General features: G+C 45.6%; 2 protein-coding genes across 2 annotated transcripts in view; both read right to left on the bottom strand.

Moving 5' to 3' along the window:
- Positions 1-11,336, bottom strand: part of GCN1 (GCN1 activator of EIF2AK4) — a 66,055-nt gene extending 54,719 nt beyond the window's left edge. Inside the window, exons 1-11 of the mRNA XM_081842189.1 lie at positions 11,259-11,336; positions 8,335-8,437; positions 8,038-8,101; positions 6,251-6,382; positions 5,760-5,868; positions 4,403-4,501; positions 4,022-4,156; positions 3,254-3,322; positions 1,841-1,949; positions 992-1,066; positions 426-554 (exon numbers count right to left, since the gene is read on the bottom strand). Of these exons, the coding sequence (XP_081698315.1) occupies positions 426-554; positions 992-1,066; positions 1,841-1,949; positions 3,254-3,322; positions 4,022-4,156; positions 4,403-4,501; positions 5,760-5,868; positions 6,251-6,382; positions 8,038-8,101; positions 8,335-8,437; positions 11,259-11,276 (1,042 nt within the window). The 5' untranslated portion in view covers positions 11,277-11,336. The remainder of the gene's footprint in view (positions 1-425; positions 555-991; positions 1,067-1,840; positions 1,950-3,253; positions 3,323-4,021; positions 4,157-4,402; positions 4,502-5,759; positions 5,869-6,250; positions 6,383-8,037; positions 8,102-8,334; positions 8,438-11,258) is intronic.
- Positions 11,337-12,559: 1,223 nt separating this feature from the next.
- On the bottom strand, positions 12,560-19,268 carry RPLP0 (ribosomal protein lateral stalk subunit P0). The gene is made up of 8 exons (XM_081842005.1): positions 19,225-19,268; positions 19,029-19,133; positions 16,561-16,736; positions 16,138-16,225; positions 15,230-15,376; positions 14,316-14,501; positions 13,787-13,927; positions 12,560-12,782 (listed from the first exon to the last, which is right to left on the bottom strand). Exons 2-8 carry the CDS (start codon positions 19,080-19,082, stop codon positions 12,627-12,629), a joined length of 948 nt encoding a protein of 315 aa, XP_081698131.1. The 5' UTR covers positions 19,083-19,133; positions 19,225-19,268; the 3' UTR covers positions 12,560-12,626.
- Between the last annotated feature and the right edge of the window lie 1,106 nt (positions 19,269-20,374).

Genomic DNA, 20,374 nt, shown 5'->3' on the forward strand with positions numbered 1-20,374 from the left:
GAAACAGGGCAGAGGGCGATATCCAACTAAGGCCATATTCATAGCTTCGTTTCTGGGAGCTGTAGTTTGTTCTCCTCCCAGAGCCACAATTCCCAGAGTTCCCTGGGAAAGGAGGACTGGTTGCTAAGCCACTCTGGGAATTGCAGCTCTAGGAGTGAAACAGGGGTCCCCTGGAAACACTCAGCACCTACAGCTACCAAGATTCTTTGGGAGAAGCTGCGACTGTTTCAAGTGACACCACTGCAGTTTAAAAGTATGATGTGAATTTAGCCTAACTCATACTCAGAGAAGCTCCGTTCAAATCTATGAACTTAAGTTACCTGCCCATCAGTTTTGATGGGTCTACTGTGAGTAGGACTAACACTGCTTATCTCCCAGGCAAGGAGCAAGTGACACAAGAAAAGGGAATGACCAGAGCCACTCACCTCCCAAAATGGCAAACAGGTGTCTCCCAAGTGACTCCACTATTGATGGGTCGCTGCACTGCCGAGCCAAGTTCTTCAATGCTACAATAGCCTCGTCCATCAGCTGAGAACTGTTGGATTTCAACTGGCCTATAAAATCAAAACACAAACGCTCAAATCTTTGGAGCTGTATGGAAGCTTACAATTATCTTTACTAACAACTGGGGTTGGGAATAAGAGACATGGACATGATTACTGCAGCCTAGTTCCCCTCTTTGAAAAACAGACACGCCCCATCTTTTAAATTTTCTCTCCACCTATTAAAAATTGGTCCCTGCCAATCATGAAAAGCTTGGGTCGCTTACTCATTGTTTCCTTCTCCTTGAAGACTAGCGCCCTCTCCTCCCAAAAAGCACCTGCTTGGAATGGCAAACAACCACCAGGCTTCAAGTGCTTCAAACCATTCTCAATTGCTCTCACTATAACAAAGCTCCACTCTCAAAACAGTACAGGATGGTACAGATAAGAGCAGCAGCAATAGAGGGAAATTTCTGCTGGCCTCTGTAAGTGCAGACAATGGAACTTACCAGCTAGACCTTTCACGATGTCCAGAGCATACTGGCTGAGATCGAGGGTCACAGACGCCAAGAGAGAGGAGATAGCTGAAGACAGGAAGGAGAGAAGTGTGTTAACGTTCATTAGCTTACAGGCTGGCCGGGAACCAATCTCTGAGAGTCCACAACAGCAAGCTTTCTGTAAGATAAGACCTGCTGGATCAGGCCTATGGCCCCATCTAGTCTAGCATTCTGTTCTCTCACCCAGCAGCCACCCAGGTGCCCCCAAAGGGAAGCCTGCAAATGGGACATGAACGCAACAAGCACTCATGGTCGATGCACAAGAACCAAAATAAAGTAACTGGGAACTACAAAGAGGCTGACACTTGAGATGCTGCTTCCTAAAAAATGAGAAACCTGTACCAAGGGTGCGAGAGAAAAAATCCAGCAAACTCTTAACCCCCTGGTTTTTATCTACCTGCAGAAAATTGTATGTTTGTCTAAAACCTACATGGCAAGTTGCTTTTTAATACTGTGAATAATAAAAAAAGCACAGGGCATTTCAAAAGATTTTGAGTTTATGTGATCCAATGAAACACAGAATTCCAATGCATCATCGGCATGTGACATGTCCCCCCCACAGATGAACAGAATCTGTACCTTAAGCCAAAAACATGAAAGGCATATTGCATAAACTTAAAACAGATCCACCCACACATGGACATCAAGAACCAAATGCCGCTTCTCTAACCCAGCTGGAGCTCATTCTTGACCCCCATGCAATGAAGAGCCACTATGTGGGTCTCAGGTGCTGACAAATCAGCTTGGTGCAAACTTCCTTTGCAATGTACCCCACTGCACATGATTTCACTGGCCACTCACTTTCAATTGCGTTCTCAGGGCTCCGCAGGAGGGACTTCTGCAAAGCTGGCAAGACGAGGTCCTTGAATTCAGTATGAGACACATAGCGGAGCAGAGGGGCACAGGTGTCCTGCAAGAAACCCACCTGCTTTAATGCAATACATGGATCGGGATCCTTAGTGCAAATATTACTATTGCTGCTGCTGTTACAATTTATTCATCGCCTTCCATACCACCGTCCAAAGGCAATTTACACTTAAATAATTAAAAAATTCCTTCCAGTAGCACCTTAGAGACGAACTAAGTTTGTCATTGGTATGAGCTTTCGTGTGCATGCACACTTCTTCAGGTATCTGAAGAAGTGAATTTTTTTGTTTGTTTGTTTCAACTATGGCAGACCAACATGGCTACCTACCTGTAACTTAAATACAGTGGTATCTTGGGTTAAGTACTTAATTTGTTCCAGAGGTCCGTTCTTAACCTGAAACTGTTTTTAACCTGAAGCACCACTTTAGCTAATGGGGCCTCGGGCTGCCGTGGCGCTGCTGGAGCACAATTTCTGTTTTCATCCTGAAGCCAAGTTCTTAACCCGAGGTACTATTTCTGGGTTAGTGGAGTCTGTAACCTGAAGCGTATGTAACCCGAGGTACCACTGTAATTAAGAACAGTTAAATAGCCACTTGCCTGGTCACCTAGGGAGAGCACAAATTCCCATCCAGCAAGCTGACTTCCAGTCAGTAATAATATGGGTGTTTAACTTACAAGTCAGGAAGACTATGATGACACCTAGCATGACTGTTATGACGATTATGATTTATTACCCACTCTTCACAAAATCCCAGGGCAGATAACAGAAATTCAAAATGCAATATTAAGACCAAGTGTTGTTTTTAAGTAAGGATTGTTTCTAATGTCTGCATTCAGGCAACCCTATTTAGGGAAGTTTGTAATGTTTGATATTTTATCATGTTTTTAATACTCTGTTGGAAGCTGCCCAGCATGGCTGGGACAACCTAGCCAGATGAGCAGCATACAAATATTATTATTATTTATTATTATTAAACTGAGCAAAGCACAGAAACGCTGGAAACATTTCATAGCCATTTTGCTCCACGGCTTTCCAGTCCTTTTCGGCATATGTATGCCTGACAACTAAGGAAAACAGTCCATTCATCTGATAAAGCAGACCCTAGGCCATGAAACCTTCCACCACAATAAATTTGCTTGCCTTTAAAGAGTGCCAAGATACTCTTGTTTCTGTTTGCTGTGGCAGACTTAACCCAGTGAGCTAGCTAACTATTTTTGACTGGGGCCGCAATCCTAACCATGTCTACTCACAGAAGTAAGTCCTATTGAATTCAATGAGGCTTACTCCCATGGTGAGTGGAGTTAGGATTGCAGCCGTAGATGCTCAAGGCTAGGAGTTTCTCTCACCAGCAGGTGCTTCTGAGGTCTTGTCTTGCTCATCAGGATGTTCTTCATGTAGAAATCAAGGAGAGCGCTCTAGGGAAAACAGAACACCTGTTATAATCATTCAGCAATGTACCACTACACTGGACAAACAGCAACAGTTTGCTGTAGCAGTTCACCAAGGCTACAGAGTATCTGCTTAGAGGCTAGGGACCCCACCGCTGCTTGAGCCCCCACCCCCTTCACAGGCACAGTTGCAAACACCATCCTTATTTCCCCAGAAAGAAGTGTGCAAGAATTTCTGGTACTTGATGCACAAGAGGCAGGAATCCGAACTTGAGGTGCTTTACTTTTCCAGGTATTAAAAGGTAGCATTCCCCAGGACTGACACCTCCCCCATCAGAAAGAGCCTCCAAAATCTTAGATTCCGTCCAAAATCTTAGAATCCGTCCAAATAAGGCTCACCAGTGCCCTGCCTTCGCCCCACAATTTGGCCCAGCCACACCAACCTGCCCTACGAAGAGAATTCTACAAGATGTTGCTGAGTCAAAGGGGCTATGTAAGCCCAAACAATCTGCTTGATCATCAGCATGGGCAAAAACAGGTCACTTGATGGCATTGTGGGTTGGGGAGATAAGGATGCAAGCCACTGACTGGATCCACTTCTCCACAACCTGCTTTAAGGTCCCACAACCAGCTGATTCTAACCCTGGGCGCAAGCTCAATCCATGCCCCTGCTGGCAACCTGCTAACAAGTCACATCTTTCTCCAAGGCTGCCCTGGGGTACTTGCCTTGTATCGGTTAATGACGTCAAGTTCTTTCTGAGTGGTGCAGAATTGCACTAGTAGGCCCAACATGCCTGCGTAGCCTTGGCTGGCTTCAAGGCTGAGAATAACAGAGAGGTACTGATCCACCAGCCCAGGGTTCTGAGGAGAAGACATCAAATCAGCACAACCAAGAAACTAATTCAAGGAGCTCAAATTGGGGGGTAGCAAACACGGGGTTCTCCATATGTTGTTGGACTACAACTCCCACAATCTCCAACTACTGGATATGCTAGCTGGGGCTGATGGGAGTTGCAGTCCAACAATGATCGGGAGGGTTCCATGCTGGCCACCCGTGACCTAAATAATCAGAATCTGTGTCATGCTCTCAGAAGATGTATACGACACCTCTTTCCACAGCCTGTTCAGTTTCTTCACAGCCCCGTCCACCACCGGCTTGCGAGAGCCACCCAGAACCTCCAACAGCAGCAGACACTGAACTTCCACCTGTTTAAAAAGGAGAGAACGGACCAGTATAAATTATGGGGAACCTTTGGTCCTCCAGATGTTGCTGAACTCCAATGTAACTATGTACTAGAAAAGTATGGATGGGGTCTCTTCGACGAACTGGCATGAAAAAGTATGGAAATTTGCACTTGTTGAACACACCAATAAAATTAGAATGGCACAAAGTGCAGAACGAAAGGACCCCTTTAAGGTTGATTGACATAGCTTCATTCTGTAAAGGACCCCTGGATGGTTAAGTCCAGTCAAAGGCAACTATAGGGTTGCGGCGCTCATCTGGCTTTCAGGCTGAGGGAGCCAATGTTTGTCCACAGACAGCTTTCCAGGTCATGTGGCCAGCAGGACTAAACTGCTTCTGGCACAACAGGACACTGTGATGGAAATCATAGAATCATAGAGTTGGAAGAGACAAGGGCCATCGAGTCCAACCCCCTGCCAAGCAGGAAACACCATCAGAGCACTCCTGACATATGGTTGTCAAGCCTCTGCTTAAAGACCTCCAAAGAAGGAGACTCCACCACACTCCTTGGCAGCAAATTCCACTGTCGAACAGCTCTTACTGTCAGGAAGTTCTTCCTAATGTTTAGGTGGAATCTTCTTTCTTGTAGTTTGGAACCATTGCTCCGTGTCCGCTTCTCTGGAGCAGCAGAAAACAACCTTTCTCCCTCCTCTATGTGACATCCTTTTATATATTTGAACATGGCTATCATATCACCCCTTAACCTCCTCTTCTCCAGGCTAAACATGCCCAGCTCCCTTAGCCGTTCCTCATAAGGCAGAGCGCACAGAAACACCGTTTACCTTCCTGCTGCAGCAATACCTATTTATCTACTTGCACTGTCGTGCTTTCGAACTGCTAGGCTGGCAGGAGCTGGGACAGAGCGACGGGAGCTCACTCCATCGCGGGGATTCAAATAGCTGACCTTCTGATCAGCAAGCCCAATGGTTTAGACCACAGTGCTGCCCCGCGCCATTTTGCTTCATTCTGTATACAGTGAAGAATGAGTATAAAATACTCCATACAAGCATTTTTGGTTGCTTTACTTTCTTTGTGGACCTATGGAATCTGGATATATGATGTGGACTTAAATGGACGTCTGATTGGGATGTGTGGACTTCATCTCATGCAGAGGGTGTGGGTATTTTTTTTCATTTTTGCTTTCAACTTTTGTATTTTAATTGCTTTGCAATATACACGTATATGATGCATTATCAAAAAGTGGAGGTCAAGGTTTCTTACTAGTTTCTCCCAGGTTTCTCCCTGTCTCTTCTCATGTGTGGGGAAGACGATGCGAACGAGCAGGCAAGTCCAGGAGAGGGCCTGCAAGGCCGCAGATCCACTGCTTTTACTGCCACAGAAAAAGCGAGAAGGAAATGAGGCCTCAACTCCAGGAAAAACAGTCAATAATGTTAACAGCTATATTATTGCTCTCTTGAGTGCGACAAAAGCTGAGCCAAAAAACTCCCAACCTGTAATATCTGTGATATAAGAAGTTACAGGGTTTCAGCAGGAAGCTACAAGGCATGCGGTGATCAGAAATGAAGAAGCATGCCTACTCTAAAGCTTTTGCAGGAGCAAACAGCACTGAAAGCAGGAATCACATATAACTGCCCCAGCACCATTGCAAATGCACAATAAAGAGAGTGTCTGGAGGGGCCTTGGGAAGCAGACAGCCACCTTTTCAAGAAATGATTCCCAAAGATGCCATGGCACTGAATTCCGACTCTCACCTGGGTCCTCCAGACTTGCTGCTGATCCCCGAAGACTGCAGGGACTGCAGAAGGTTCTTGGCAGTTGCTTCCGGCTGACATTCTGCAAGCTGCTGAAGCGCTGCCTGGAGGGCTCTGTGGGAGGCTGCATCTCTGACGGGGGAAGAAATTGGAGGGTTTCAGAAATAATCAGCTGATTATCCTTAAGGTTAGGGTTGGAAGCACCTTCCTACCAGCCTACATTATTAACAAGCTACGTTTCAAGTGATTAACCTATTAAGTAAATTTAAACAAATCTGTGTATTATTGGACCTCAATATCAATGTCTCTTTGAAATGGAAAGACGTGTAACATAATTTTTCAATTAGGTAAACAATGACGACTACTGGATTGTTATAAGGCAGTCTTTTAAAAATAGTTATTTCACTGAGCATGGCAAATGTTTACATCAGGGATGAGGAACTTCCGACATAGGGGTCAAATGTATACCCCCACAAGCCTCTCTATCTGGCCCTTAAAACTTTTACCAGGCCCCATATCCTTCCCAGACCACACCCCTCAAACCAGCTCTGTTTTGCTTTCTTTGGGTGTTTTTGCCTATGCTTTGGAATATGCCCTTGAATTCTGATAATGCCTCTTGCTTCCCTGGATGGAGGATGGAGCAGGGTGCATGCAAGTGTGTGTACTGTACAAATGTAAGATTCACATTTGTTGCTCTGCCTGCCTGTCGATCGGGAATAGGTCAGGAATAACTCACAAGGTGTTGGGGAAGTTAACTCTTTATTCAAAGAAACAAAACAGCTCAGGCTTAGGGAGCACAGCAACTCTTCCCAGTAGGTCTTGCCTCAATAAGGCAGTTGTGAGGTCTCCCCCGCCAGCTCCCTGAAACTCCTCCTCCTCCAGGTTATTCCCAAGCACCCTGAGCCTCCTCCACCTTGTCTGTCTTTGCTCCGCCCTCTTCATACCTCTTCTGGTTCTGGGTGACCAAGGGGGAAGGGAGCTGGTTGCAGCAGGAGGGGGAGACCCCCGGCTTATTCAGCAGCCTGTCTGATCTCTGCCTCTTGGCCTCCTCTTCTCCAGCCTCCACTTCTGGACTGCTCTCTGCCACAGCCTCTTTCTGCTCACTAAACCCAGTTACCGCTTCAGCTTCCGACACATTCTCTTCCCAGTCTTCTCCCTCTGACCACTCATTGTTGTCCCACCACCAATCCCCAGGCTCTGAGTCTTTTCCCCATCTGGTGCCTCCTACCATTTCCCTGCATCCAGCCAGTCCATGACACCACCTATGGCATGCAGCCCCCTGGAAGGCTGCCCCAAAAAGAATCTGGCCCTCAGGATTAAAAAAAAGTTTCTCAACTTTGATTTACATGAATCAAACAAAAATGCCAATAAACAGCTATCACAGAGGGAGGGAGGGAGAAGAACACCTCCCTCATGTCCCCAAACATTGTTAACTTTTCCTCAGAGAGCAGCTGCTACAAGCCCTTATTTTGGTTAGTCTTTTCTGAATATCTTCTGACACTCCAAGCTCACACTCTTACCTGTCAAAACAAAACAAATTCCTTCCAGTAGCACCTTAAAGACCAACTAAGTCAGTTCTTGGTATGAGCTTTCGTGTGCATGCACACTTCTTCAGATACCTGAAGAAGTATCTGAAGAAGTGTGCCATCAAGTATCTGAAGAAGTGTGCATGCACACGAAAGCTCATACCAAGAACTGACTTAGTTGGTCTTTAAGGTGCTACTGGAAGGAATTTGTTTTGTTTTGACTATGGCAGACCAACACGGCTACCTATCTGTAACTCTTACCTGTATCGATGCAGGGTGAGGCAGAACAACTTGCAGAGGCCCTTCACGGCACCTTCTGGAAGATCTGAAACAAGGTGGAGGGTTTAATGATCTTTGTATTGATGTGCATTTTATAAAATGTGTGCTGCCCTGAGAATCTTCAGATTGCAGGACTTTAGTTTCATATTCTTTAGCAAGAGATGGATATGAAACAACAAACTTTTTTGCCTCGGAGTTTGCAATGAAGGGGCCAGATGAGACCAGATTTGGCTCAGAGATTTCTAGGGTCTGAGCCTTGCTGTGGTGCAATGTGAATACCTTTCCCAGTGATGCATCTTGCAAGTTCATTGAGGATGTCTCTTCGTTCCTTCACACTGGATGTGGTCACTTTCACTGCAAATCTCTTCAGTGCTTCAGAAACCTAAACGGCCAATCGGGGTGGAAGGAGAGAAGGGTTTCCAGTTTAGTCCTCTCCAGATGGCCAATGTACATCTACATTAGAGCTCCTTGGTTGAACTAAGACCCTGATCCTATGTGTTTTTCTTCTGGAGAAAAGTTCATTGAGACTTAGTCTCAGGTAGGTGTGCATCAGCTTGCAAGCTTAACATGTATCAGATCAAGTTGCCAGTTTCACCTGAAAGTGTTTTTGACTGAATTCCTTACTACTCATTATTTCTTTGTAGTGTGTACACACACACACACACAGCAGGCAAAGAAAACAAGGGAGAAAGACTCAAAAGAAAATCAAGGGAAAGGTCTTAACACAGTATCAAATTTTGAGAAAGGTATGACAGACAGGTCCTGGGTCTGCCTCCTAGTGAGCCAACAACTAGTGGGAGCCAATCAAGAAAAAGAGAATAGAATTTAATAAAATAAATGAACAAGACCCTTGGATAGCTACTCCTCCTGACATAACAACCTTGGTCAGGAAAACAAGCCAAGGCAGAGATGGATGAGGGGGTGGCTGTAGGTCAGAAAGCAGAGTATGAGCATCTTCCTATGCTTGTGTGTGTTGAAGGAAGAGCCAGAAAATCAGTGGCAAAGCATGTGCTCTGCATGCAAAAGGTCCCAGGTTCAATCACAGGCATTTCCAGGCAGTGCTGGGAAGGACTTCTGTCTGAAATCCTGGAGAGAGCCACTGCCAGCTAGTAAAGACAATATCAAGCTGAGTAGATCAATAGCCTGCCATGGTATAAAGTTCTTTCCTGTATTTTATCCCATTTTATCCTTAACAACTCTATGAGCTTGACCAGGCTGACTCTTAGCAGCTTGCTCAAAACCATCTATTCAGTACAGAGGAGGTTTTCGAATCCAACCTATTTCTGGCAGAGTCTGTCCACTAAATGTTTCCAGTTCCATCTGCTTCTATTCTCCTGTAGCTCTACCTGTAGGCCTGGTTTCCCTAGCAACCCAGCAGGAAAGTCGCAATGCAGTGTATTGCAGTGGTTACATTAGAAAAGTTTTTGTTTTCTCAAATTTCATTTGTTCCAAGAGGGACTATGTTTAGCAGAAAATACAAAGGTACCCAACAGGTTTGTCACCTTGTCACCACATAGGAAGCTGGCCCAGAGTCAGATCTTCGATTCGTCTAACTGTGGTGTTGGCAGTAGTCAGCATGGTGCCCTCCAGATGCTGTTGGACTCCAACTCTCATCAGACCCAGCAAGTATGACCAATGCTCAGGAACTATGGGAGTTGGAGTACTACAACACCACCTCAAGGGCAACATGTTGGCTAAAATGAAGAGGCTATTCAGAACCTCCAATGGGAGTTTTTCCTAGGCTAACAGAGAGGACTGAACTTGGTATCTTCTGAATGGAAAGCAAGTGCCCACTGTCAAATAAGAGACTGACAATTAGAGCCTGAAAATAGTGAACTAGTGGTAATGGATGCAGCTCAATGGTGACGCATATTCTTTATATGCAGAAGGCTCCAGGTTAAGTTTCCAGCATCTCCAGGTAGGGCGTTGAAAGACTCCCTGTCTAAAACCCAGGAGAGCTACTGCCAGTCATTGCAGACAGACAACGCTGTGCTAGATGGACCAATGATTTGATTCATTGTAAGGCAGCTTCCTATGCTTCTATTTAAAACCAGTCTTTAATTCAGAACCATGAGAACTAGAAACTGTGGCTCAGTTACACAGCATTTTTTCTGCATGCAGCAGCTCCCAAGCTCAATTTGTTTTTAACTATTTTCAACACTACATTTTAAAATAACTGTAACCCTGGGATCTTATGGTGACGGGCAGGTAAGAAACGGATGCAGGGGCGGTAAAATCCCTGGCATCCCTAAGTACGTCTCAGAATGTCTTCTGTCTGAAACCCATTCTGCACAGACAATATTGAGCTATATGGACCAATGGTCTGAGGGTTCAACCACACTCCTCTTTGTTCCGTGTTTTCTGGGCACAGGTCTGGGATTTCCAGGTCCATGTCTAAGCAGTGGTGCATTTTTTGTTTGTTTCACTGCCATGCCACTTTCACCAGGAAAACCCAGTCTTATCACTGCATCAGAGCAAACAACAATGTGCGGGGAAACCCAGTTGCTATTTGTTCCAATTCAGTGGTAAAACGCAGGTTTCCCCAGGGAAAACGGGGGGGGGGGTAAGGGGGAAAACCTGCTCCAAAATGGACCTGGAAATCCCAGATCTGTGCCTAGACGCAAGGCACAAAAGGAAGCTTGGAAGAGCCATTAGTATAAGGCAGCTTCATATGTTCCTGGGGAGCGGTCCTTGCTCAACAACAAAAAACCTAGTTTGCATGCAAAGGGTACCAGGTTCAATTCCTGGCAAGGCTTGAAAGAGTCATTGTCTGAAAACGTGGAGCGCCGCTGAGCTAACAACACTGAGCTAGACGGACCAACAGTCTGGTTAAGCGTGAGGTAGGCTCCTACTAAAACGAGGACTTTCTCCAGAACCCTGAGGACTGGAATCTTGCTTTATTTTTAGCAGAAGGGCTCTTGCTCGGTAGCGTCTGGCGTGGTAGAAGGCCGCTTCCTATCTTCCTTGGGACCTGTTTCTCCCCCTCTGACAGCCAACAGACAAACTGGACGGGCTCCAACTACTGACCTCCCCCTCCCCCGGCCCTGCCCAAGGGGCTCCGCAGCTGGGCGGAGGGAGGAAGGACGCGGCCCCGCGGCCAGAGAGGGAAGAGGCGCTGCCTTCCGCCCTCGCCTGCCCACGGCTCGCTTCCATTCCTCTCGCCTCCTCGCACCGCCCCTCGCCTCGCCTCAAGCAGCACCCACCTGCGTGTCAGCCGCCATAGCGCCGGCTCCAACCCGGAAATAATTCTGCGTCACTTCCGGGGAGCGTTGGGCGCAGCTTAATGGCGTCACGAAGTTTCTTGCTGAGCTGTTAGAAGACGGAGGGGAGGAGCGAGGCAGGCTGACGTAAGCTAAGTAAGGCTCCTCCTCCTTTTACCACGCCTTCTGTGGGTGGCTAAGCTAAAGTGAGGCGGCGGCCTACAAGCAGCCACCACTCCAAATACTGTAAATTACCCCTGTTAATTACCAGTCTTGTCAACTCTAATTAAAGATAAAAAATTCGCTATGGTATAAACTTCTGTGGATGACTGTTTATTAGTAATAGGGGGCAAGTTGTGCCACTCCCCAGGCATAAAAAGTTTCCAAAGTGGCTTATCAGGAAGATGATTTGACACTGGAGGGTAGGGCCTGAGAGACAGCACCAAAGGAAAAGGGAATGGGAGGGAGGAGAAAAAACAAGCTCAGGATAGAGTAAAAGCTAGGATTTCCATCTACAAAGGCTTTCACAAATTGGCAGCACAATACTGCTTGTTTCAACAGACTGTAACAGCTACATCTCTCGCAATTACTAGGAAGTATCCCTAACTTCCCTCAAGCCTATCCCTGCTAGGTAGGTAGGGGTGTGTGATAGCCACCCTGCTGATTCAAAGTAAACATCCATTTCCCCCCAGTGGTTGCCATATTCTTCACTCACTCACAATATACCCAAACCTTTTCCCTGGATGAAGCTGAAGGTAGAATACATATGGTTCTCCTTCCCTCATTTTATCCTCACAACACCTAAGATAGGCTGGACTTGTCTGGAAAAGCAGCTTGAAAATACTTATGTACATACATACGATATAGGATATTACCTATTCTTCACCTCCGTGGGGCAAAGAATGAGAAATGCTGGGGTTTCACCCCATTCCAGCAACATCTTCTAGTCCAAAGGTTCCTTATCTCAGATTTACATATCCCTCCCTTAGTTTTCTGCTCAAGGGAGTAAGAGGCCCAGGGCGAAACTACTCTTTGATCTGCAAAACTGCAGATCATTCCAAGCTTCCTGAGCTGGAAAAAAAATTCTGAAAGCCTTGTTACTTCAGATCAGGGAGGGCTAGAATTGTGGAAGGAGGTGGTCCCCTGAATTGTAGAAGGGGGAGGTCACTGACTGTGGACCAGGCATGCATTCAGTTGCATAGCCCTGCCTCTATAACAGGTGGAGTGCCATAAGCACTGAAGGAGAGAAGTTGATAGTTCCCCCTGGCAGAGGACTAATCAAGAATGATAATGCGACATGGGTGTGTAGAGAAGTACTTTTATTTTATTGTTTCATTCTGCTCCGACTGATTGGCAACAAAACTCTGAAAGTTAGTCAAAGAGACCGAATCCCATGTCCTCGTCAGACTCTTCAGACTCCTCCTTGGCCTCCACCTTGGCTGGGGCTGCTGCAGCAGGAGCTGCAACCTCAGCTGCCACAGGGGCAGCAGTCACAAAAGCAGAAGGGTCAGCCAGGAAGGCCTTTACCTGTGGAGAAATTAAAAAAAAGCAAGGTCAGCTTCATACATCCCCCACTGGCACTTTGTGCCATGAATGGTTTCTGCTGGCAGGAATGTGTCACTTGACCTCGGATCATGTTTGCCTGGATGGAGAGGGGTGCACAAGTGTGTGTAGAAACTAATGTACTGCAAAGGAAGGTAAAATCTGCATTTGTTGCTCTACCCACTTTTGTCTCTTGCCCTTCCCACCACTGGTATGTGCACCACCATCAGAAGCAAATATAGCCCTACAGGTGAAAAGGATTCCCCACCCTGATTCAAAAATAGACTTGAGCTCTCCTCCAAACAATCTCCCTATTTATGTTGGATCACATTTGAAGGTGTGGGGAACTATTGACCCTCCAGGTGTGTCTGCACTACAACTCCTATCATCCCTAACCCACACTTGATGGGGCTAATGGGATTTTGGTGCCTAAAACAGCTTGGAGGGGGGAGGTTTGGAGGAACCAAAGAGTGATTAATTTGTGGTAAAATTTTCCCGTGGGCTTCTCCAAACTTTCTGCAAAACCTGCCTCAAAGACTACAATCACAAGAAACCAAATTAAGTTGCAGTTCACACATAAGGTTTAGTGTGAAAAATGTGATTTTTTAAAATTTTTTAATTTTTTTTTTTTGAGGGAGGGCAATACTACAACTTCCACACCTGTGAATTTCAGAATCTTAAGCTGTCTGATGTTAAACTGACAACAGAGAATTCAAGGACTTCGGGGTTTGCAGACTTATTACTATACCTAATAATTTCAAAACGAACAATATAATTGTAGCAGAGCACCTGATGTGCTTGGGTGTTAGGTAATGTTTCAAAGTTGTACCTTGATGCACCCTATGTTAGCTTGCTCTCCATTATGTTTATATGTAAAATTCAAATAATATATGCACACATACAAAAAGGAAAGCTGTAGCCACTGGAACCACTCTTGCCAATTCAACATTATGCACTCATCATCCAGTTCAACATATCATCATCCTTACCTTGTCAGCTAATGGGAAGGAGTAATCAGTCTCTACAGCCACAGCCAGGACTCGTTTGTACCCATTGATGATGGAGTGGGGCACAGAGGCAACTGTCGGGTAGCCAATTTGCAGGCAAACACTGGCAACATTGCGAACACCCTGGTAGGAGAAAAAGTGCACGTCTTTACTCCTGTTCATCCCACGGCAATTCCAATACGTTTTAGGCACTCCCTGTACTCTCCCAAATTCACAATGCAAAATAAAAAACAACTGGCATTTTTACTTCCCAACTGTAGTCTAGTGACTTCAAACTAGGTACACACCCATACAAAGGAAGCAATTTTCAGAGCTACTTCTGGAACACTCACAGCACAATCCTATACATGCCTTTTCAGAAGTCCTATCAAATTCAGTGGGACTTACTCCTAGGATAAGTGGATATGGGGTGGCCAACTTCAGGCACAACAAATCTGCCTTCCACTGAATCAGACCACACCAAGCGAAGGCAGACCACTTGTCCATGCAAATCAAAAGAGGCATCACTTACTTCCAAGAAGCGCCCATGCAGGGTCTCTTCAGTGATGTCCAGGACTTCAGGGCTGTAAATGCTGCCATTATCAAACACCTGCTGGATGACGAGCCCAAAGGAGAAGGGGGAGATGTTCAACATGTTCAACAAGGTGGCTTCACTGGCACCCACTTTGTCTCCGGTCTTGATCAACTGCACATCACTCTGAGAAACAAGAGGGGGAGAAAAACCAGCAAATTCAACAGCAACTTCTTTACAAGAACAAGAATTGTACACCATCTCAGCAAGGTGATGTATGCTTAGTCCAGTTGAGTCAGAAGTGCTGAAAGGAGAAAACAACACGCTCTCCTGTCAGGCTGGCTAAGGCCAAGTCCCTCTTGGCCCCTCTGCTTCATTCATTTCAAACAGTGAGTCATGTCAAGTACTTTTGCAGAAAGTTGAGTATCATTCACACACACCACTTATATTATGAAAAATTAACAAAAGGAAAGTAACATAATCAGCTCATGTTAACAATAAAAACAATAAACCATTCCTGACTTATTATTTTACACTTAAATATTGCCCTTCATTCAAGGAACACAGGGTGGTTTACAATACAGAAACACAAAAATATACCACATAATTACAAACAAAACAACACACACACTTAGGACAATTTATTAATATAAGCTGCCATACAAGCCAAACAAGATTGACAATGGTTAAGATATACGTTCAAACGCAGAAAGGTCAGTGAGATCTTCAGACCACCAAATGGGTGTTTATCCTTCCAGCCTTGGGAGTACACATTGCTATTATTGCGCCTTGTCCTGCCACCCCTTATAACTTGCCTTCTTCTCATGAAAACCTGGGGTAGCTATTTTTTTTTTTAAAAAAAAAAGAAATAGAAGTATAAGCACAATCACCATAGACAGCCACTAAGTACTCACCAGAATTTCAATGGTGCCTCTGGAGATCTTGGTGGTGATGCCCAAAGCCTGGAAAAAGGAGGTCTTCTCAGGGCCAAGGCCAGTGTTTTGAGCTGGCACAGTGACCTCACAGGGGGCAATGGCACCTGCACGAGCAGCAGCTGGTACCTGAGGGAGGAAAAAAACCTAAGTCATCCTTGGCACTGAATGTTGGGAGGATTCAGGACCGAATAAAGTACTTCTTCAAAGAGGTGAAATTAACTATGGAATTTCGCTCCCACAGGAGGCAGTGATGGTCCCCAATGTGGGAGGCTTTTAAAGACAATTTAATAAGGCTATTAATGGCTATAAGCCACAGTGACTGATGTTCTTCCACTACTGGAGGCAGTAAGCTTCTGAATTCCAGTTGCTGGAAACTACAGAAGGGGAGTGTCCTTGCACTCAAGTCCCACTTGCAGATCTGCCTGGCAACTGTAAGAACAGGACAGTGGACTATATAGGCCTAATCCAGCAAGCTCTTATTATTTCCTTATCACTGAGGTCCAGCTCCAACAGCCTTCTGGTGGTTCCATCACTGTGAGAAGTGAGGTTACAGGGAACCAGGCAGAGGGTCTTCTCAGTGGTGGCGCCTGCCCTGTGGAACGCCCTCTCATCAGATGTCAAGGAAATAAACAACTATCTGACTTTTGGAAGACATCTGAAAGCAGCCCTGTTTAGGGAAGTTTTTAATGACTGATGTTTTAATGTATTAATATTTTGTTGGCAGCCACCCAGTGTGGCTGGGGAAACCCAGCCAGATGGCTGGGGTATAAATAATAAATTGTTTTTGTTATTATATCAGATGTGCTCTACAACATCTGGAGACCACCAAGTTGGGGCAATTTAGGTGAAAAGAGCCACTCTCTTCCTCCTAAGTGGTTACTACTTACCTTGTTGGCCAACAACATGTCCCTGATTTCAGTCAGATCCTCCTTGGTGAACACGAAGCCCACATTACCACGGATATGAGGCAGAAGCCTAACGAGAAACAAGGCATGTTCTATTAGCGACATCATTTCTAACCTGATTTCTTTATAAACAAACAAAAATTATAGGCAGGTAACAATAACATCCAGCTGTAGAATTAACAAATTTTACATACATGCTCTCAATAACCTTTGCAACAACCCTTTAAGGTAGGACAGTATTATCTCTATACTGCAGAGATTGGCCGCGAGACTGATAGAGGGTCATCTAGTGAATTTGCAGCTCAAGCACACTTTGAACAAAGGACTTACTGGCTCAATCTTATTTTAAAAATGCATTTTTTTACAGCTAATGCAAAGGAATCTAGGAAATGCTGCATCACTAACTTTTCCAGAGCAGGGTTGTTTTCCAGATGTCCCCGGATTGCCTTGCGCATCATGGTGTTCTTCCCCATCAGGACCACGGCCTTCCCACGCAAGGACATGCGGATTTGCTGCATCTGCTTGGAACCGACATTGTCTGCTCCCACAATGAAGCATTTTGGATAGTCGTCCAAGAGTTGCTGCGGAAAGAAAGCAAACACTGAGAAAACCTTTTCAAACTTAGGGCTGGCACACTGTCTGCTTGCAATAAGATGCAGATACCAAACATCAAACAGGGGTAAAATTTAAATTAGAAAATTAACTCTGAATAAAGTGCTGGCTTTTCCTGTGGCACACAATCAAGTTAACACATACGAATCACTTTGAACACGTACAAAATTTTGCATATACAGTGGTGCCCCGCAAGACGAATGCCTCGCAAGACGGAAAACCCGCTAGACGAAAGGGTTTTCCGTTTTGGAGGCGCTTCGCAAAACGAATTTCCCTATGGGCTTGCTTTGCAAGACGAAAATGTCTTGCGAGTTCCTGCGGGTTTTTTTCCTCCCCCCCCCCTTTTCTAAGCCGCTTATCAGCTGATCCGCTAATAGTGCTAATCCATCAATGGGCTTGCTTCGCAAGACGAAAAAACCGCTAGACGAAGAGACTCACGGAACGGATTTTCGTCTTGCGAGGAACCACTGTAGTCAAATTAGTAACAGTAACAATACTTAGCATTTTTGTGCATTCAGGGTTTCACATACATTATCTTGCCCATTATTACACTAGTCCTGTAGACCAGGCACGTCCAACTCCCAACAGACTGTTATCTACTCCCAGTATAAAAAAAACTGGCAGTGATCTACCCATTGTCATTGGAGGAAGTGTGCATGGGGCGGGTGGACTGCCCAGAGTTGAGCAGCTTTTTTTAAGGGTAGGATTGCCCCGAGTGCTTCAACTTTTATTTATAAACTTTCGGTAAACTTTATTTAATCCTACGAACAATAAGAGTCTCACAAACTACCAGGATCAGCCGGGGATCTACCAGTAGATCACGATCTACTGTTTGTACATGCCTGCTGTAGACAAATTTATGCTGATTATGATCTATGGGCCAACTGTGGTCACGCTTTACTGTACACGCTCACAGGGACCATCAGATTCCTGCTTCTCATATTATGATCTCGGATACTGCAATATGATAGTACATCTGAGCCCTGCTCCAACCATGCATCACTGAAAGGGTCTGGCTACAATCCCACATTATTCTGTATGCACTGAGAGATCCTTATTCTTAAGACTCCAACATTCCAGACTTGAGACGATGCTGCAACATAAGGACAGAGCTGTATGGTGTGTTGAGCCCACAGAATTTGCTGGACTATTCAGTGATGGCCACCAACTTTGGCTGTTTTAAATTGGGAATAAACAGATTCATGGAGAATAAGGCTATTAGCGGCTACTAATCATGGAGACAATATCATTCAGAATACTGTAACAAGTGGGCAGTTGTGCTTGTGCCCTGCATGCAGGCTTCCCATTACCATCTGGTTGGCCACTATGAAAAAAGTATTTTGGACAGATGGGCCTTTGGTCTTACCCAGCAGGTTTGGTCTTATACATGCAACTTAAATAGAAAAGCATCCTGTACATACAGAAGTGTTTTTTAATTGTGTATTGTTATTCCTGCTGCTGCTTTTGAAACTCAAGTTTTTTGCAGAATATACAAAGAGGATTACTTTCACCAGAGTACTGTACTGCTTTGTGATTACAATAATTTGTGATCACTGTACTGCTTTGTGATTACAATAATTTATTACTTTTTTAAAAAGTGCTCTCTACCTGGTGACAGAAGCCTTCAATGCATCTCCTATTGCTTATTCCTTTCCCAACTTAATTTCTGTCCCCAATAGCTTTCAGGGCAAATAATACAATGTACTTATAATCATAGGCATCTCTCTTGAAATTAATTACATGATTCCTGCAAGGTGTAATGTAGGGTGCTTATGCTCTGCCTCCAGAGGGAGCAATGCCTCTGAATACCAGTTGCTGTAAACCACACAAGGCGAAAGGGCTGTTGAGCTCAAATCCTGCTTGTGGCTTTCATGCTGAACTAAGATGGAACACTGGCCTTGACCAGCAAGGCTCTTTTCATGTTAGACCTATTGATGATATCTTATCACTAACTGCTTTAAAGGTTGTTGCTGTTTTAAAAATTAAGCACGAGAGAAATTCCATGAAGTGATAAATAATAGTGAGCCAGTGTTCTTCTTCAATCTTATTTTATTATTCTGCACGGCCCCCAAAGGATGTATTTTATGAGGCATCTAATGGATGCTAGGAACTAATGGTACTTTGTACATGCTCAGAGAAACCCTCGCCGGCATCTCTTTTTTGTCTTGTTTTCCACTTGTGCCACAGAGAAAAGGTTTCCAACGGGAGAAATAAGAACATCAGCCCTGTTCCCCCTCGCCCAAGCCACCAGAAAGACTCACGATGATCTTGAGGAAGTAGTTTGACTTCCACGTGGCTCGGTCTTCCCTGGGCATCGCGGTGACCCAAGGATCGCACGGCAGCGGTTTAAAGACTCCGGTGTTTCTCTACAGAGGACAGACAAAAGAGGCTCCGGTTAGGCCCGGCCCCACCTAGGCCCTAAAGGCCTCCCCGGCCCGCCGCCGCCAACACACCTACCTCACGAGGCCTCCGTGGAGCAAAAGAGCTGGCCCCGCCCCGCCCCACGCTTTTATAACCTCCCCGAGCGCCGCGGCCAATCGGCGGCGAGCAACAGCTTTCTCCTCCCCCTCCCTCTCGTTGCGGATTGGACAGGTCTGTCGGTGACGAAAGGAAGCGGCGGGAGAGCGTGGGGGAGGAGCTATTCTCAGCTCTCATTGGCCTAAAGAGCCATCCTTCCAAATACCCAGAAACTTCCTCTCCCGCCTTTTAAAGGGAGAGGAAGCTTTCGTAGCTGTGCAGGCTGAGAGAGGCATGCTCCCCCTGCTGGGGCGGAAACGCACATGGATGTAGAGAGAACTATATAGGCCAGTGGTTTTCAACCAGGGTGCCTTGAATGCTCAGGGGTGCTGCGGGCAACACTGGCCTCTGTCCTTCTTTCTTTCCCTCCCTTCCTCTGATGCTCTCTTGCATCTCTGCCTCTGGAAGGGCTTGCATGGCTGTGTGATAGGAATTTTGAGATCTTAAAGGGAAAGGGGATCCTGACCATTAGGTCCAGTCGTGACCGACTCTGGGGTTGTGCTCATCTCGCTTTATTGGCCGAGGGAGCGGTGTACAGCTTCCGGGTCATGTGGCCAGCAGGACTAAGCCGCTTCTGGCAAACCAGAGCAACACACGGAAACACTGTTTACCTTCCCGCCGGAGCGGTACCTATTTATCTACTTACACTTTGAGGTGCTTTCAAACTGCTAGGTTGGCAGGAGCAGGGACCGAGCAACAGGAGCTCACCCCGTAGCGGGGATTCAAATCGCTGACCTTCTGATCATCAAGTCCTAGGCTCTGTGGTTTAACTCACAGTGCCACCCGCGTCCCTATTTTGAGGTCTTAGATATATGTTAAATGTTCGTAAGTGTACCAATCAAGCACGTACATAGATCAGCACAGGAAGACTGAGCTGGAACCATTTTTGATTCCCAAACTGTCCCAACTGACCAAATGTTTTCTCTGCAAGGTCAAAGGAAAATGGAAAAGCCTCCCCATTGACAAATCCTGTCTTAAGGTTTGAATAGGGTGAGCCTGTGATCTGACTCAGGAACTAAGTATTTATCATTACAAAGTATTTATCATTACAAAAGACTGGCCAGGCTCACCTGGGGTATCCAATCAAGTA

Source organism: Podarcis erhardii, assembly GCF_964252035.2.
Source record: "Podarcis erhardii genome assembly, chromosome: 15".
Classification (NCBI taxonomy): domain Eukaryota; kingdom Metazoa; phylum Chordata; class Lepidosauria; order Squamata; family Lacertidae; genus Podarcis; species Podarcis erhardii.

Excerpts from the sequence above, each read along its gene's own strand:
- RPLP0 (XM_081842005.1), bottom strand. The coding sequence starts at position 19,082 with ATGCCCAGGGAAGACCGAGCCACGTGGAAGTCAAACTACTTCCTCAAG. Across the intron at positions 16,226-16,560 it reads AACAACCCTGCTCTGGAAAA|GCTTCTGCCTCATATCCGTG; the intron begins GTTAGTGATGCA and ends GTTTCTCGTTAG. Across the intron at positions 15,377-16,137 it reads ACATGTTGTTGGCCAACAAG|GTACCAGCTGCTGCTCGTGC; the intron begins GTAAGTAGTAAC and ends TTCCTCCCTCAG.